The sequence below is a fragment of the Ahaetulla prasina genome, chromosome 4 (genome assembly GCF_028640845.1).
Source record: "Ahaetulla prasina isolate Xishuangbanna chromosome 4, ASM2864084v1, whole genome shotgun sequence".
In the NCBI taxonomy this organism is placed as follows: Eukaryota; Metazoa; Chordata; class Lepidosauria; order Squamata; family Colubridae; genus Ahaetulla; species Ahaetulla prasina.
Genome location: NC_080542.1, coordinates 33,072,775 through 33,092,608, shown reverse-complemented (window position 1 = coordinate 33,092,608; position 19,834 = coordinate 33,072,775). Strand labels below are relative to the sequence as shown.

The 19,834-nt window shown below is 37.8% G+C and overlaps 1 protein-coding gene across 1 annotated transcript in view; it reads right to left on the bottom strand.

The window, feature by feature from the left end:
* Positions 1–19,834, bottom strand: part of PRRG2 (proline rich and Gla domain 2) — a 33,096-nt gene that overhangs the window by 8,816 nt on the left and 4,446 nt on the right. The window contains exons 2-4 of the mRNA XM_058182070.1: positions 14,049–14,105; positions 8,238–8,401; positions 266–308 (exon numbers count right to left, since the gene is read on the bottom strand). Coding sequence (XP_058038053.1) covers positions 266–308; positions 8,238–8,401; positions 14,049–14,105 — 264 coding nt within the window. The remainder of the gene's footprint in view (positions 1–265; positions 309–8,237; positions 8,402–14,048; positions 14,106–19,834) is intronic.

Below are 19,834 nucleotides of genomic sequence, written 5' to 3'. Positions count from 1 at the left end.
CTTATTACATGGGGGGATGTGGGGGGCAACATTGTCTCAGGAAACTGGAAAGTCTTTTGTCACCTAACTAACACTGAAGGGGAAGAATCCCCAGCCTTATTACTATTATATATACAATAATTGTTAGAAGATTTTAGAAGTCCATAGAAGTTATTAGTTACCTATAAAGGTAACACTTGATTCAAGAAGGATAATGCAGCATTGAAAACACAAATACATGGAATGTCTCATTGCTGTTTTGTACCCTTTTTGTAGCCTTACTTACTTGTTTTTCCTTTTTCTCGTTGATAGGGCTCCCAAAATTTTTTCTGGAAGGAATACCAAAACAGGGGAACAATGTTAATATGATAATAAAAGTCGTTGTTTGTTTGTTCTATCTCATGTTGCCTGATTCTAAATGACTTGCTTGATAGTATCAAAAGCTTCTGAGTGTCCAACAAAACGTAACAAATTGTCTTCTGTTGTAGAAGGTAATCAGTATCTTCTATAAATGTCTTTGGGCTCTTTGCTTAAAGTTTCTTGTCCTATGTGTGAGATAGCAGAAACTAAACTAGACTCCTCACTCCTCACTCCTCACTCTCCTCACTGCCAATCACAATTGCCTAGGCTCTGAGTTGAAGCAGGAACTGCTGTATTTTTTATTTTTTAAAAAAGATCATTTTGAGAGATGGGCAGACCTATGAGTTCAGCATTCTGTCAAACCAGCCCTTCACCTGCCACCTCACCCAGCTGGTTTGGCACTGCAAGAGTAAACGGATAATGTAGGAAAGGAGGACCACTTTGTGGCCTCACATCTCTCAGCCAAAGCCTGAGCTGGAGACCTGGATTGACCTGAACATTTGGCAGTCCAAATAATAGTTCATAAGTTGAAGGATGGGATTTGCAGAGGATCTTTCTCTCCCTTAGATTCTCTCTCTTTGCTGGATATATTCCCTACTGCCACTGCTGGTCAATTGCTGTTTCATTGATCCAGGCCCTCCGGGAACAAAGGTAAGCCTGATTCCCACTGTTCAAAATGCAAAAATGCCCAGGGTCCAGAGAGCGAGAGAGCATGTCCCTAGGAGACTAAAGCAGCCAATAAATACTGAGCAGATCCCATTACCTAGGAGTCACCTGATAGCACCATTAATAAAATGATGAATGAAGCATGTTCTGTTGTACTCATGATATAATTTTGTACAATGGTTCCTGGTTGCTAAAGGGGAAAACACAGCTTTAGCTCTAAAACAGCAAACTAAGTCTTGAAGGGCTTATTTGCCTGTGGTGATACTATTTTGGAACCTGGACCCAACTACCTTTCACGAATGAAGGCAAATGTAGATGTCCCAGGATAATATTGCAGGATCCAATCTGGGATGGTGACAAGGACCAGAGGTTTAGTTTTCTGAGCTTTTGGACTCATGCTGGAGCCCATCCTCAGGGAACTTCTCTCTAATGGCAACTATCTTTTAAATATTGTACACTGCCCCAAAATGACAATAAGTCTACATAAGTCATATGTAGAAAATTAAAATGGCATTGGGGAGGATCAGCAGTATGGTTGGTCAGCTGTTCAAGAAGACTTAAGTGCTAACCACATCTCTATTTTAGGACACAGGAAAATTGCTATGCTGTGATCCCAAGGGACCAGATTTCTCAGGAATCCTGACTTGAATCTAATACTTGCAATCCATAAGAAGCACACTAGAGGGCACCATTCTATAAGAAAAGAAAACCTGCAACAGTCAATAAATACAGTAATCAGTCTATAATAAACTCACAAATGTTTGAAAATCAAATATTTTACTGTCTGGTTAAAAAAACTGACCATTTAAAAAAAAGGTAATAACTTCTCTATTTTGGTAAATAAATACAAATCCACAAAGAGGCATTCTTTCTCTATGCAGGTACTGAAAAGTATCTATAATATAGAGTAAATTATATTGTTGAATGTGATAGATATGTATATAAATTACTATAAATATGCAGACTGGAAGATTTGCTTGATAATGCAGTCTTATCCAATTCCATGTCTTGTAAATGTGTGACAAACTTTCATCATCCATATAATTATACATAGGAATTATGAAATATATTAACGGACACACATGAAAGACTGCTTAAGATATTGTATTGCTGTATCTTAATGAGTTTGTTCAACCTATAAATATAAATCAAGTACCTGCCCTCTTAGCTATTCTGCCTGTACATGAACATGAAGGTACTACAGAAATATCTCATGTCTCCAAAAATGCACCTTTTAGAAGAATTTCCATGTTCTTTATAAATAATACTCAACATCTGGAATAGCTGTGTGTGTTCCTAGTATTGTTAAAAAAAACCAGTGTGTTCTTGTGTTAACAGGAATCCTTTGGTAGTTATTACCGACCTTCTGTTTTCCCCACAACAACAACCTTATGAGGTGGGTTGAACTGAGAGAGAATGACTGCCCAAAGTCACTCAGCTGGTTTTCATGCCTAAGGCAGCCTAGAGCTCATAGCAGGAAATCCAGCAGGTTCTGACAGGTTCTGGAAAACTGGTAACAGGTTCTGGAAAACCGGTAACAGAAATTTTGAGCAGTAGCTCGGAGAACCAGTAGCGAAAATTTTGAGTAGTTCGGAGAACTGGCAAATACCACCTCTGGCTGGCCTCAGAATAGGGTGGGAATGGAGATTTTGCAATATCCTTCCCCCAGGAGTAGGGAGGGAATGGGGATTTTGCAGCATCCTTCTCCTGCCATGCCCACCAAGCCACGCCCACTAAGCCACATCACACCCCACCAAGCCATAGAACGATAGTAAAAAAATTTGGATTTTACCACTGGCTCACAGGATTCTGGTTTGTAGGCCAGCAACCTAATCACTACATGAAAGTGGCTAGAGGCATCTATTGATTTATTATTTATATTTATATGGTTCCCATCTCATTCTGCAAAGCAATTCTGGGTGGCTTGCAATAAATTTTTTATAAAAATTGAATGAATGAATGAATGAATGAATACATAACACTCAATTGGATGAGGGGGGTTATTTCCTTTTTTAAATTATTTTAAATCTATTCTAAAACCTGTTTTGTGTCTCACACTTGTTTTCATATGTGTTCTGCTGTGCTGCATTTCAGAGTCAAGACCCACAGAAAAATGGGGGTTGAGAAGAATGTTGCATGTTGCTTATTAGTTTTGTTTATGTAGCTGTACCTTAAAAACTATTAGATTTATTGTTCCTTGAACTACAGCTAAGATCCTTGGAAGCATAAATCATTATCTCAAATAGACAAGGCTCATTAGTATACAAAAATGGCAGTAATATGACAATTCAGTTGAGATCTGACAAGTCAATTAAAATTTAAATGGAAAAATATAATGATCATAATAGTCATAGAGAATACATAATCATCCTAACATTCTGAAATTAACATATATACTCGGGCAGGAACCATAATCTCTATTGCCACAAAAGTCTAATGTGGCTATTGGCCCAGCACTGTTCAACAGTCCCATCATTAAACCAATATTCATCTGCAAAAAATCATGAGAAATGTCATGTTGCTAACCAATTACCTACTATAATTTAAATGTCTGTCATTTGCACCTCTATAACTGTCTGGTTCGGTTCTGCAACCCAACAAGAAAAACACAGACTTCAGAGGATAATTAGAACTGCAGAAAAAATAATTGCTACCAACTTGCCTTCCATTGAGGACCTGTATACTGCACGAATCAAGAAGAGAGCCGTGAAAATATTTGCAGATCCCTCGCACCCTGGACATAAACTGTTTCAACTCCTACCCTCAAAACGACGCTATAGAGCACTGCACACCAGAACAACTAGACACAAGAACAGTTTTTTCCCGAAGGCCATCACTCTGCTAAACAAATAATTCCCTCAACACTGTCAGACTATTTACTGAATCTGCACTACTATTAATCGTTTCATAGTTCCCATCACCAATCTCTTTCCACTTATGACTGTATGACTATAACTTGTTGCTGGCAATCCTTATGATTTATATTGATATATTGATCATCAATTGTGTTGTAAATGTTGTACCTTGATGAACGTATCTTTTCTTTTATGTACACTGAGAGCATATGCACCAAGACAAATTCCTTGTGTGTCCAATCACACTTGGCCAATAAAATTCTATTCTATTCTATTCTATTCTAAATGTCTTAAATATTTTTATTTATTGACCAGCAGTATGATTGCTATCTAGTTGTACTTTGCTTTTGCGAACAGGTTAGTAGAAAACAAATTTTACTAAGTTAAAAACATAAAATTGAACACTACAAAGCAATCAATAAGGTAATTGTTACTATTTTAATCTTATTCACAGAAATAATGTCCCAAAATATATGTGTGTGTGTGTGTGTGTGTGTGTGTGTGTGTGTGTGTGTGTGTGTGTCAGTCTGCTGTCTATCTTTCTTCCTTAAATTCACCCATCTCTTCTAGAGGTGACTCTGGGAACCTTATAAACATTAACTTTACAAACATTAACATCAAAATAGAATTAAAGTAAACCAATACATTAACTAATTTTTATTAGATGCTTTTAGCTCTCTAGGGGCCAATCAGAGTGCATTCAAATCCATGTTGGCATGCACTGGAATTTTCCTGGAGACTGAAATGGCCTGGAAAGCTGGCCTGGAAAGAGTCAGAGTTAGTTAATTTGAGGCAAATTATATACTGTCAGTCTCTGTCCCTAGAAAAAAATCCTTTGTCTAGTTCCTACCAGATTATATTGATATAAACCCCCTGCTGGCTGGGAAAGACTGACTCAGAGTATCCTTTATTAGTGAAATGGTGTGTTTCCACAAACACCAATTTGTAAAAACATAGAAAGATTTGAAGGGAAGATAGAGGCTGGTGTGGAGTGACATACATAGGCATGAATGGAAAACTCCCAATATAGCAGCTTATTTAGTCAGAAAGAGGTTGGTGGATTGTACATTTTCCACTAGAAAGAGTAATCTAATGACTAAGTCCACATTTTATGTTGAACAGTAATGTGGCTTGTTTAGTAAAGAGTTACTGGGATGGATGAAACCACCTGTTATATTTTGTGAAATTTTGTTTATTTATCTGTTATATTATAAGTGAAGTATCAACCTATTAAAACAAGATAAATAAAATCGAGATATGCAGACAGCATTCTAGAAACCTCAAAAAAATCCACTCAAACTGTTCTCTGTGTATGCTGACACACATATGATCTGATTCATGCAAAACAATCTGGGACTTAACCGTAATTTGTTTCTCTGCTAACCATTTCAGACTGCTTTATTGGGAGTTTTCCATTCGTGCTGGTTCACTTCCCACTTTTTTAGGCCAGAGATTTCCCTGGTAGGGTTTAGGAATCATCAATCAAGATCTCAATCGAGAACTTGCCGGTGGCTTACACAATGAACCCATCTCTTCTCAATTCTCCACAAAAATCTGACATGGAGAACTGATTCAGTCAACTAAGTCAGGGGTCCCCAATCCCCAGTCCGTGGCCCTTTCCTGGGCCACAGCCCATTTGGAACCAGGCCGTAAAAGTGTTGGAGAACGCACGGGTGTTTGGCGCATGTTTGTGAAAGTGATATGCACACACATGTGGAACCATCCTACCGCTGCCATCTCTTCTGGTCCATTGAGCTGGAAAGGTTGGGAAACGCTGAACTAAGCGGAACTTTAATGGGACAGCCAGCAATAGTGATAAACTGTGGTTAACTATCTCTCTATGCACCTGCTGGTTTATTCTCTATTATCATACAATCAGAAAGAAGAATTGAAAACCTCTTTGTTAAAGGAACAGAAATTTACAATGTAATCTGAACCTGACAGTAATGGCCAACTCTATAAAGCTACAACTTCTGAAGCTGGCTTGTTTCAACAAAGCACAGTAATGATTAACTTTTATTTAAGGTTCAAATGACAAAGTGCTAAGTGCTATTAGTCTAAAATGAAAGTAGAAATTCCCAATTTTTTCTTTGTATTCAAACCCAAGGAAAGGAAATAGTGTTGAGCTTCATTTTTATAATCCTAAACCATGATCTATGACCATTGGCGTGATTGTTATGTCTGATGCAACAGTATTATGTCTGATGCAACAATATGAATGAAGGCAAATACATGTGTCCCAGGATAATATTGAAGGATCCGACTGGGGTTGGTCACGGGCGGTTTTGTCTTCTGAGTTTTCAGACTTATACTGAAGTGCATCTTCAGGGAACTTCTCTCTAGCAAAGTGTGTGCTTCAGGCTGTTCTGCATGTGGTATTTATATGGTGCCTGTTGTAGGTTTAGTTGTTGATTGGAGTGTTGATATTGGCTATTAAAGTCCTTGGTTGTTGTTCTGCTGCCAAGCCCTCTTGCCCACTAAGTATTTGATAAGCTAGTGGTAAATCAGCGCTCCTGTTCAACAGGCTATTCAATAAGATATTGAACAGAATTTGGATATTGAACATTGGCATATATATGCCTATAAATATTACTTTCTGCTCAGCCAATGTATTAAATAGAGAAAAAGCTTTAAATCTGATATTTGAAATCTGATACTTGAAACAATGATGTTACCTATCTGGATAATGAAGCATCTGTCAGAAAACTACCAAACTCAAGAGTACTAAAAACCAGTGGTGAAATCCAAATTTTTTTACTACTGGTTCTGTGGGCGTAGCTTGGTGGGCATGATGTGGCTTGGTGGGCATGGCAGGGGAAAGATACTGCAAAATCTCCATTTCCATCCCACTCCTGTGGGAAGGATATCGCAACATCTCCATTCCCACTCCACTCTGGAGCCAGTCAGAGGTGGCATTTGCCAGTTTTCCGAACTACTCAAAATTTCCACTATCAGTTCTCCGAACTGCTCAAAATTTCTGCTACCGGTTCTTCAGAACCTGTCAGAACCTGCTGGATTTCACCCCTGCTGAAAACCCCACAAAGCTTTAAATGTTTGGACATTTAAAATTTAAGAAGCAGAAAGAATTACTTTCCGGTTCAGACGTCTCACCTGACCATGTTTATGTTCATTATGGTTTACTATTCAAACCATGGGTTAGAATGATTTTTCTATTGTAAATTTCCCTCTTCTCACACGATTCTGTTTATAAGTTCACAACTCAACACTGTTGTGCTTAGGGTCACAGAACAGCTATAACCACTATATCTTTTTCCATTTAGATATCATGTAAGCCCAGTTCAGTACAGGATTTTCAATTATGATTAACAATCATTAACCAAATTTGCATTCAAACTTCACATCCATATTTCATTAACTATTATTTTGGCTAAATTATGTCTGGGAAAACATCTACATTTTAGAATAAAATGTAAAATAAGGAAATAAATGCTTCTTGATACCAAGATATTCACTATAACTAAATTCAGTGTTTCAATCTGGTACCTGCCAAATGTGCTTTTCTGAACGGAAGTTCTGAAAATTGTACTCTAGTAGACCCAGAGAAGAATAAGCTAGGGATGACTAGTTTTGACTACTCTAAATCAAGAGGGTAATTACAAGTGTGACACAGAGTCAAAAGTGCAACATCAGCAAACCATAGTTTGAAAATCGCAATATAGTACTTTAAAGAAAAATTTCCCAAACTTGCCCATTTCTAGATTGTAGACTTCAAATCCCATAATTCCCCAGTTAGCATGGCCATTACTGAGAATTCTGGATATAAAAGTAAACATATATAAAGAGTATCCTTGGGGAAAATTCCACTTTATGGATTACTATACTTATAGGCTAAGATGGCCATTTCTTCAAGTTTATAAAGGGTTGTCCTCCATTTGAAAACCTGCATTCTTTAATAGAGTCCCCAATTTAAAAATAAAAAAAAGGAGAAAAACAAAGAGCGTAAAGATGTCTAATTACAAGACCTTTGGTTACTCTCTTCCTTTTAATACAAGGTATGTTACATATTCTTTATGTTTGTCATATTTATACATCCTTTGGAACAATAATCCATCCAAGATCAGGTCATCACCAACCTTACTAGAGTTCAGGGAGTTTCCTCACTGAACGGAACATTTATTGTTAGTAATGTTTGCTTTGGTGTGTCAGTAGCTAGATGTCAATGGTTTGAAGAATTTAATTAGTTTCTTTTTCTTTTAATGCTTTCTGTTTTACTTTAAGCTGCTCAGCGTCTTTTTGAAATTGAGTAGTAAGTACACTACATAAACAAACAAATAAACAAATATCTGGGGGGGGGCTGTCCTCTTTTTATGACATTTAAGTGGCCACTCTAAGCCCATCCAGTTCCCCATACTCAGCTGTTTGTGAGTCGTCTTCAAAGACTTCCCGAGCTTCTTCATAGTTGCAAACTTCTTCTATGCATTCACGCTCCAAGTTGTCTGGCACGATCAGCTCAAAATCCCAGTGGTTATGAAGAATCTTACGGCTCAAGAATTTGTTTGCAGAAGTGGCATCCAGGAACACTGGGAACAGGAACCAGCAGACATTATCCTGAAGTTCAGAGCAGGCACGAAGTTCTATGAACAATATCTCTTAGTCTCAGAGAAGGTGTGTAAGATCTAGAGCAATGCCTCTGAACCTGGACAACTTTCAGATGTATAGACTTCAAAAGTCAGAACTCTGTGCTGGCAGGGCAGTTGCTGAGAATTCTAGGAGTTGAAGTCCAAACATCTGGAAGCTGCCCAGGTTGCAAACGTTGTTCTACAGCAGTGTTGAAGATGTGTGTGCTTTATCTCCCAGAATTCCTCAATTCTCTTAGAAATCTGGGAGTTGAAATCTATAAATCTTCAAGCTGCCAAGGTTGAGAAACATTGTTCTAAATTGTTATACTGCAGAGCTAGATGCTTGTTAAATAAAGGAAGCAAAAAACCCCAAGAACTACTAAAATATCTGAGAAGGGAATGCCATTTAGCACTGTTGACTGATGACAGGAATACTTTATTTCCATCCAATTCCTTTTTACTCCCTAACAGAGGGAACATGAGTAGAAGTAAAGAAATGCAGAATTTCAGAAAGACCAACTATACCAGGGGTGTCAAACTCATGGCCTGTGGGCCAGATGTGTCACATGCTGGCCATGCCCACTATGTCATGAAGTGATGCCGTGAGTTTGACACCCCTGAGCTATACCGTTAAGACAGTATAACAATGGGTAAACTTTGATTCACTAGAAGTTACATTTCTTCAAGGAAATACTTCTTTTTTTAGCAAGCAAGTGCCACAGTGAGAAGTGACATTTATGTTACTTTTTATTCCCAATAGGATTTAGAAAATATTTTTAAGGTATTAAGTTTAAATGAAGCTTATGCATCAGTTTTGCAGTTTTCCTGCAAACAAAAATGACAGGAAACCACACCAGAGTTTTTCAATAGATTACCAACAAAATTTGGCTGTATAATTTCATGGTGTGGGGGGAGCGGAGGTCATCTAACAAAATGGACTGGAAATCACATGATCCCTGCAGATAATCTACCCCTGTTTTTGAGACAGCATTTGTTTGAGATCAGCAGCAGCCATTTACCCTTTTTCCTACTCTCCAGCCATTTTACTCTGCTGGAAAACAGTTCCATCAGCCTGTCTCACAATCCTGAAATTTGGAGAATAACACTCTCCTACCAATCGAGGTTTGGAGGTTTGGAAATTTGGAGAATAACACTCTCCTACTGAAAGGAGGTTACATTGTTGGAAGAGAACAATCTTGTACAAGAAAGAAGAGAGGATGGGTTGGTGCCAGTTTGACTTTGGTACAGCAGCAGTTATAAACCAAATAAATTTGGGGTGACCCCATTCATATGTAAACAGACTGGAGATTTGGGGGAATTTGGGAGGGAACCCTGTGCCGAATATTCTGCCTGTAAGATAGAATAGAATAGAATTTATTGGCCAAGTGTGATTGGACACACAAGGAATCTGTTTTGGTGCATATGCTCTCAGTGTACATAAAAGAAAAAGAAAAACCTTCATCAAAGGTGCAACATTTACAACACAAATGATGGTCATAGGTTGCAATTTAACCCTTAATGATAGCAACAAAAAGTTACATACAGTCATAAGTGAAAAGAGATTGGTGATGATGATTGGTGATTCTATTCCTTCTTCTATTATAGAATAGAATAGAATAGAATAGAATAGAATAGAATAGAATAGAATAGAATAGAATAGAATAGAATAGAATAGAATTTTTTATTGGCCAAGTGTGATTGGACACACAAGGAATTTGTCTTGGTGCATATGCTCTCAGTATAATAAAGATTATCAGATCATAATAAATATAATAATAAAGATATTATCAGTATAATAAATATTATCAGATCTTTCCAGATGATCCCATCATAAATACTATGAATAAGTCTTTGTAATTTATTCCAGTCATAATCCCAAGCCTTCCCTTTAGGACAGAGCTTCGAGCCACTCAAAAGTTTATTATTTGCTCTTTGTGGGAAGGCATTATGTTTCTCCCCTCACTCCGCATTCTCTGCCGCTAATGGAATGTGGTTCTGCAAGACTCAGAGAAGCACTAATTGTTGGTTATTTGTGAAATGGATGGATCATTAGCATTATGAGGAGAAGTGCAGACAGCTTGCACTGTGGCAGTTATTGAGTGCAGCCTCTTGCTGGTTTTAGCTACATTGCATGTTTAAAGCAGAAGAGACCAGATATACAAAATGGAGCAAAGCAGGGGTGAAATCCAACAGGTTCTGACAGGTTCTAGAGAACCAGTAGTGGAAATTTTGAGCAGTTCAGAGAATCGGTAGCGGGAATTTTGAGTGGTTTGGAGAACTGGCAAATACCACCTCTGGCTGGCTCCAAAGTGGGGTGGGAATGGAGATTTTGAAATATCCTTCCCCCAGGAGTGGGGTGGGAATGGAGATTTTACAGTATCCTTCCCCTGGAGTGGGGTGGGAATGGAGATTTTGCAGTATCATTCCTCTGGAGTGGGGTGGGATGGAGATTTTGCAGTATCCTTCTTCTGCCACATCCACCAAACCACGCCCACCAAGCCACACCATGTCACTAAGCCATGCCCACAGAATCGGTAGTAAAAAAAATTGGATTTCACCACTGGAGCAAAGATTAATAAACTTTTTTTTCTGTGAGAGACACATCCTTCAGGATAACCTATGAGAATAGTTAGGCTGGCTCTCTAGGTAGTCTTTGTTTAGCAACTGCAACTGCGACTAGCAACACAACAGTTATGTGAAGCAGGGCTGAATGAAACTGCGACTGTGCTTACAATCTTACTTCAACTTTCCTTTGTTTTACAGATCTGCAAAGATTCTAAATGTGAAGATTGTTTGTAAAGTTACTTTTTCTACCACCATTGTAGCTGCAAGCAATCACTAAACAAGGCAATCACGACATGACAGCAAGTACAGGTGATCCTTGTTTAATAATCATTCATTCAGTGACCGTTTGAGATTGCAACAGTGCTGAGTGGTAGTTATCACCAGTCTTCGAAGTTATGGCCGTCACAGCACCTCGATGGGCATGTGATCATAATTTGTGACATTCTCTGCTCATTTCCTGGAAGCTGGTAGGAAGTCAGAAGTTGCAGTCATGTGAGGCCCTTAAAAGCTTAACAACTTTTATCATATTCATTTAACTTCAATAACTAGAATTGCTGGAACTACCATTGCTAAATGGCAAAATCATATGATGCCATGCTTTATAACTGCCATACTTAGTGATAGGAATTCTGGCCCAAATTACCTCATTTAGGGAGGATTTTATGTAATAATTATGCATTATTACATAAAATAGAACAGTGAGTTTGTAGGACAAGCCAGGTAACAGACTGAAAACTGATGCCTTCCTGATCCATGTTCTGCCCACTTCCTTTTGCCAAAATGCACTGCTTCACAAAGATGTTTAAACATCCAGGGATGAGACTGCCTCAGTTTCTCTGTTGTGGCTCTGAGGGTCCAATCAGAAAGGCATTTATGTAGCAATTGAGGAGGAAATGACCAAAGTATGTGTCTTGGCAAAGCTGGCTGAGGAATTCTGGGAGTTGAAGTCCAAAAGTCTTAAAGTTGCCACGTTTGGACACCCCTGGCCTAGGTAGAAGATGTATGGGAAAGTATGGGAGGGGATGGTCTTTAAATGGTCTTCCCAGTTCAGGCAACCTTGAGTTGCTATGACAAGCAGGTCGAAGCCATCCAGATTTAAAAATGAAGAAATCCATCTTCTTTCTTCCCTTCCCTAGTTTCCTAACTTCCTCCCCTTTTTGACAACCTATTGTAGATTAGGGCAACCTACTCTTGTTAAAGGGACGCGGTGGCTCAGGGGCTAGGATGTTTGAGCTTGTCGATCGAAAGGTCGGCAGCTCAGCGGTTCAAATCCCTAGTGCTGCTGTGTAACAGGGTGAGCTCCTGTTACTTGTCCCAGCTTCTGCCAACCTAGCAGTTTCGAAAGCACGTAAAAATGCAAGTAGAAAAAATAGGAACCACCTTGGTGGGAAGGTAACAGCGTTCCGTGCGCCTTTGGTGTTGAGTTATGCCGGCCACATGACCACGAAGACGTCTTCGGACAGCTTTGAAATGGAAATGAGCACCGCCCCCTAGAGTCGGCAACTACTAGCACGAGAGAAACCTTTACCTATTTACTCTTGAATAAACCCTGAATCAATCTCTTAGAGATTAGAAATTAGGACCAAACTCATAACTCCATGTGCTAGGTGTCAAGGGATGCAGGCAATTTTAGTTTGCAAATTGCACACCATTCTCTTTAGAATACTGGATTGGGACCCAGGAATATTGGGCAACTTTGAGCAACTAAAGAAATCATCACCGGGAAACTGAACAATGATCTCTTTAGGTAAATGACTTCACAGGATTGCTATTTTGCTTCAACATTCAGGAACAGCAGTTTTCCTCCCTTCCTTCCTCCCTTTTTATAATCTTTAATACCATATTTTTTTTAAAAAGAGCAGCCATATCTAAATGTCTTTTAATAAAATTGGTTTAGTGAAGGCTCTTTTAGAGGACATTCATTCTACCATTCATGACCCCTAGTTTTCAGGAGCATTTGCATCTAAGAAAATGGATGTTGGTTTATTACTTGGGAATGCTTGGAAGTTAAAGTAGAAAGCTGACTGTGCTGCAGTCAGCTGCAAAATCTAAAGTATATTAAAGGAGACTAGAGGAAATTAACTGGCATTTATGTAGTCAGGATGTGAATTTCAGGGAAAAAGGTGCTTTGAGATGTCCATGCTATTAAGCACCTCTGTCTTTTCCTAACACTGCATGGCAGTGGTGAAATCCAAACCGGTTTGCCCAACACGCCCTGGCACCAAACATGCACTGCGTGCGTATGCTCAGTACGCACCAAATGCATGTTACGTGCACGCGTGCATGTGCAGTATGCGCCAAAGGATGGTTGGGAAGGTAAGTAGAAGCGGGGGGGGGGGAATCAGCTGTGGCGTGCGATTTAGTTTGTCTAGAAAGCAGGATTTCCTGCTTTCTAGAGAAATTAAATCGCACGCCACAGCTGATTTAGCAAAGCTAAATCCCACTGCACAGCTGATCCCACCCCCACTGTTCTACTTACCTTCCCAAAGCTCCTTTTGGTGCGTGCTGTGTGCGAGCACATGTGCAGTATACACCAAAAGGAGGCTTGGGGAGGTAAGTAGAACAGTGAGAAGGGATCAGCTGTGCTGCGATTTAGCTTTGCTAGAAAGTAGGGTTTCCTGCTTTCTAGCAAAGCTAAACCCCGCTGCACAGCTGATTGTCAGAAATACTGGTTCACCTGAACCAGTAGCTTTTTTAAAAATACCGGTTCAGGCAAACTAGTAGTTTTTATTGCTACTGGTTGGCCCGGAGCAAAAAGGTAGCATTTCACCCCTGCTGTATGGCCACCTTCTATAGCTATCACACAATCCTGGGAAAAGAGACATTTGGATTTGTAAGTAGGAGTTAGCTGAATGTCCCCATGGGCTTAAAAAACAAAACAAAACAAAACATTTTGTCTCTGAGTCCAAAATATTGCTCTTGTGCTCTATTGCTTAGTCTTAACATCTTCTAATATTCTATATGCAGAGCATGCAAGCATCCTTCTCCATAAATCTGCCACTAAATTTGGATAACAAATCCCCCATTCCCAAGTTTCTTTTACCTTCTTCAATCTGTTCCTTGTCAGGTTGTCTATGGAGGGAGGCAGCAAAACTAGGGACTAGAATTTTGAACAGGAAAAGAAGACATAAAAAGCTCCACATGGTAGATCCTGGAGAGAGAACAGGAGATAGTCGCCAAAGGACTAAATTAAAAGGCTGCTAATATATAGCACTCCCCATCAGTATGTACACACTGATAAAAACTCCCAGCCCTCAGTTTAGCTAGAATGGAGGGGTAAAAGTAACCTTTGGCCTAATCAATAAAGTGGCCAGTGCAAGGATCAGTTCAGACCTGAGTCAAAAACAAATCATCCACAGAACATTGAAGAGTTGGCAAAGTTTTGGGCCTGGAGTACTTAGGAAATTTTGGAAAGACCACTTAGATGATCTGTTAGTTTTTCTCAACCTCAGCAACTTTTAAGATGTCTGAACTTCAACTCCCAGAATTCTGCTGTCCAGAGAATTCTGGGAATTGGAAGCCACAATGTCTACTGTTGACCTCATCCTACTCCTAAGAGGTCCGTAAGGGGCGTGTATAAGAGCACCAGCATGCCTACCGTCCCTGTCCTAATGTTCCCTTTTATTGTATTCATTTTACGTATTCAATTCATGCTTATATATATTATTTAATATGTATTCGACAACATAAATAAAATAAACAATGTTAAGTTGCTAAAGTTGAGAAATTCTTTGGGATGTTAAAATAAAGGCAACGACTAGGTGGAAGCAAAGAGTTTTCTGTCTCTCTTGATTTGCTGCTTTCTTTTGGTCAACACTTCTTTATAATACAGTTCATGATTCCTGCAAAGCCCCTATTTACTGAAAGGCCAACTGCTTTCAACCATCCCAGACTTACAACTAAGTGGTAAATAGACTTACAACTATTCATTTAGCAACCATTCAAAGTTACAAAGGCATTGAAAAAAGTGACTTACAACTGATCCTCACACTTACGACCATTGCAGCATCCCCATGATCATGTGATCAAAATTTGGGCACATGGCAACCAGAATGTATTTATAGTTACAGCATCATGAGATCAGCTGGTTACTGACAAGCAAAGTCAACGGGGGAAGCCAGCTCTGCTGAACAACCACACAAATCACATAATAGCTGCAGAGATTTCCTTAACAATCATAGCACAAAGCTCAAATCAAGTCAAATCAAAGCTAAATCAAGTGCAATTTACTTAATAACTGCCTTGCTTTAGCAATTGAAATTCTAGTCCTAATTGTCATATGTTGAGGACTACCTGTAATTTAGTTCCTCCCCCCGTTTTTCAAGGGAACAAAAGAATTGTGGTTACGGGTTCTTTATTTTTCAGAGCCTCAGTGGGACCTGAAGGAATGCTTGTAAAAAAAACAGATCGTGTCAATTAACAGTCCTGCAGACAGAAAGGGATTTGAGTTGAACAATTCTAGATTTCACCTTTTAAAAATTAAATCCATCTTTTTTAAAAAATAAGGCTATGCAGGACATGGGACCTGATGGAAAAAAAAACACATATAATTGGCTGATTATATGCCATCAAGACATTTTAAACTCCTAGTGATCACATGAAGTTCATGTAGCATGCCCTTGTTCCCATTATGCATGAATCTGACTAAAACAATCTTTTCCTGCTTGCTACCTTAGTGGAGGTGAGGAAAGCAGGATTCCCACCCACCCCCAACTGGAAGAAAAGTTGCTGCTTAACAAGGGAGCAATTATTATTATTTTTTAATTTGCTAACATTCCATAAAGAGAACAGGATGAAGAAGGAAGCCTCCAGGTGATTAAAAAACATCGCATGGGTCCACAAACAGATAATTAGCAATAGTTGCACTTTCTTTGTGTGCTTGTCTTTTATATAACAAAAAACATTCCCATAGAACTGTAATGCATTGCAATTTCTCAGGTACCGGTAGCTATTTTTCTAAAAGAAATGTGATCAGCTTGATGCTTAACATTATCACCTGGTAATTGTTAGGAATGCATGTTCAAAAGCTAGTAACTTAGGTATAGTTTTAGGCTGGGACAGTTTTTAACATACAGAGATATGGATATATAATATTATTAAGAATTTTGATTGTAATAAAATTTAGTACAATAAACTTAAAGAAAAAAGAATAAAAATAAAAGATAAATGTTACAAGGAAAAAAAAGGGAGAACAAAGAAAAAAGAATAGATGTAAATATACAAAAATATTCTGACAAATACAATGAAGAATGAGGAAAGAAATCTATAAGGAAGTGACTTCTAACTTTATCACAACAAGTATATACAAATATAGTGATTTTTCACCCTCTCTAAGGTTACAAACAATTATTGCATGTCTTACCTATAGGCAAATCCAATGAAGTGGATTTACCTACAGGTTTGGATTGCCAGAAGTAACCCTGTTTTAAACTTGATCAAATAAACCAACTTTACTTTCCTATCTTTTACTTTTAACAGTCTTCCTTTTTAGTTCATTCAAATATTGTTGAAGGATTTGATTTCATTTCTTCTTTGTCACATTGCACATCATTTTTCAAGGTTTTACCAAACTTCTTTTGTAAATTTAATAGGAAAAAAATAGTCCAGTCACTCTCTTGGTTTATCATTTGTATTTCCCATTTAAATTTTAAAAGGAAAAAATAATCAGCCAATTTATTTTGTAGATCCAATGAAGAATCCTTTTCTAAGACATTCCCTTGGCTTTCTTCCTTTAATACCTATCTTGTCAAATAAAATTTGTCCAATGCTTATAATTTCTTTTGAACATAATCTATAAGACATTGATATAGACTTTGTTGATATCGTGCATACTAATTTCTCACTTCATTCTTGAAATGTCTTCTTCAGTATTTTCAGTGTTATGACATTTCACATTTTATAGGTTTCCATTTTTTTCTCCATTATCTAAATATTTAGTTTCCTAGAGTATCCAATTTTTAAATCATGAAATTATTTATCACTGCCATATTTTCCAAAAACCAGAACAAATCTAGTTCCCACAAGAAGCTGTTTGTTCTTTATACATAATTCCAAAGTCTTATTGTAAAAGTTTCAATATTCCAAATTCAGCTACACTCTTAGTCCATTTATAATTTTCTAAGACCATATTTGGTTTTTTACTATTTCAGCTTCTTTAACTTCTTAAGATCATGAATATTTTTTTTTCATACAGGATGACTCACCTGGCATTTTGAAACTTGTTCCAAAGGTGTCTAACTGCTTAGAAGTGCTGCAGTTAACTAGCAATTTCTAAAAGTGATTAGAAAGTGAGGATTGTGAACTTAATGTCCTTTAAACGACTCCACCATGGTGAGCAAGATAGTGAATCCTGTCATCTTCTGATACACTAATCCAGGGGTCTCCAACCTTGGTCCCTTTAAGACTTGTGGACTTCAACTCCCAGACTCTGGAAGTTGAAGTCCACAAGTCTTAAAGGGACCAAGATTAGAGACCCCTGCTCTAACCCTGAGAAAGCTGCTATTCTATGGGTTTATATGAAGAGAAACCGTCAGGAGCACATATAAGCAATCTCTCAACCTCTCCTTATCATGAAAGGTCCCCTGGAAAGTTTTAAATATACAGAGATGAATGCATAACTGAATATCTATGGAGATTCTGAGTCATCCAACTCATGGATGACTGACATGACTGAAGAAGCTTCTTGGATGAGAAGCGAAACGTCTTCAAAGTAAAACCAGAAAGTCCAGTTGCCTTTTGAAAAAACACAACTATAACCTGGATAACTGAGAATCTCCATAGAATCATTTCAAAATACCAAAATACTTCTCAGGCAACTGAAGCAAGGATCAAGCTAAGGATACCTCTAGGGCAGTGGATTGAAGAAGAGTCAAGATGGCAGTGATAAACATGCAATTGATAAACATGCAATTGATAAACATGCAACAATTGATTGCAGTGATAAACATGCAATTGCATGATGAACATGCAATTCTACTATTTTTTTTGTCACTTTGTCCCTTTTGCCACCCTTTCCTCCACTCCCCCCCCCCTTGGTATTCTCCAGAACCAGTTTCCAGAACCAGAAACTGCAAGTTAAAGAAAACTCAAAGGGAGAGTGGTTAAATTGGAAAATGGGAAACACTGAGATGTCAAAGCTTCTCAGTGCTCCCATACTGTGAAACAATTTGACCAACTTAAAAAAAACCTAACGTAAATGTGTTCATGTTATTGTTAAGAACAGAGTTATAATACAGATTTTAGAAAAATTGCACCTGTTGAAATTTCCTTCTGTATCGAACCAAAATAGGAGCAGCAGAACCATGTTGTAATGACAGCCACACAAAGAGCTTGATTCTTGCTAAAGCCAACTTCTCCCAAAAGATATTTTAGTATTATTTATTAACAAGTGTATGGTCAGAAGACCACATGTGACCTAAAATGCTTGAAGCTTGACTCTTGCATTCTCTGGGAAACAAATTAAGCTAAGGACTTTATGGACAGAGCATGAAGTGGTAATACAGCTTGTTTGAGATTGGCTTATCAACTTGTATAGATCTAATTGCTGCATTTGTAAACCTTGATGGATAGTTTCAGTAAGCCATGCTAAACCATTATGGCTAAAAAAAAAGTGATGTCCAGCAAGTTTAGAGCTCTGGGAGATAAGGGAACACACACACCCCTTTTTTTTTTGCCCTTACTTATTAGCACCTTCAAAAAAGGACACTGTGTTTGCATACTTAATTGCTTGTAAACTGCTTTTCAGCTATTAGGAACCTTTGGATCAACAAGTTTTACAGCATCAGGTAAAGTTTTGTCAAGCGCAGGAAATCAGGAGTCCAGGCAGTTCAAATGAATATATAGGTTTATTGTATGATAAAGCCGTGTAGAAGAATATGACTACTAATGGTCAAAGCAAGTTGGCAGTAGATAAGAATCAGATAAGAGTCAGTGGAATTTAAGGTGGGCTGGACTTAGATCGCTTGTGAGCTCAAAGGGATTTGAGACTGATAACACATTTGACTCCTCCCTCAGGCTCAACCTTGTCATCTCCTTCAATCCTTAGCAAAAGAAAATTTAAATACAAGTTTAAGAACTTATTATTTTTTCCTTTAGGAATAAACCACTAAACAGTAATTATAACTTTGGTTTTACAAAGTTATAAATAGACTAAGGGCCCAAATGGATTTTTATTCTAATTAATCAAAATATTATAAGAATTAGAATTAATTATAAGAAAGTTTCCTATGGAAAAATCTTTTGTTTTGAATTTGTTTTTGTTTTGAATTCTCTTTTTAAAAACATGATAGGATGAGACATTGAAAGTTGAACGGAGCAAAATATTTTTTACAATGGACATACTGAAGCATATTTTTGGACAATTGATACAAGTTAATTTTCAGAATGTTTACCTCTATAGATAAGACTACATTTAAAAGATGTTATGAAAGTGGAACAGGTTTTACTCAGAGCAAGACTGAGATTGAGCTAAAACTAGATTTAAAATTGATAGGCTACAAAAATGATATGGAAAAAGATGCAACAGCGGACATACTAATAAAACCAGCTGATGTCTTAATAATTAAAGGGAATTTACAAATAACAAATCAAATGTGACCTGAATAGCTTTCCTACAATGGATTTACAAAGGAGACTTGTTAAAACTTTGAGGAATGTTGGGAGAAGAAATAAAGAAAAAATGGAATCAAATTCTAGAACATTATTTAAGAGATTGAAGATTAAGATTATTAAAAGTAAAAAGAAGGAAAATAAAGTGGGCTTTTGACAAGGCTAAAAATAGATGTGTTGTTATCTCTGGTAACCATTAATAGATTTTTGCTAACTAGGATT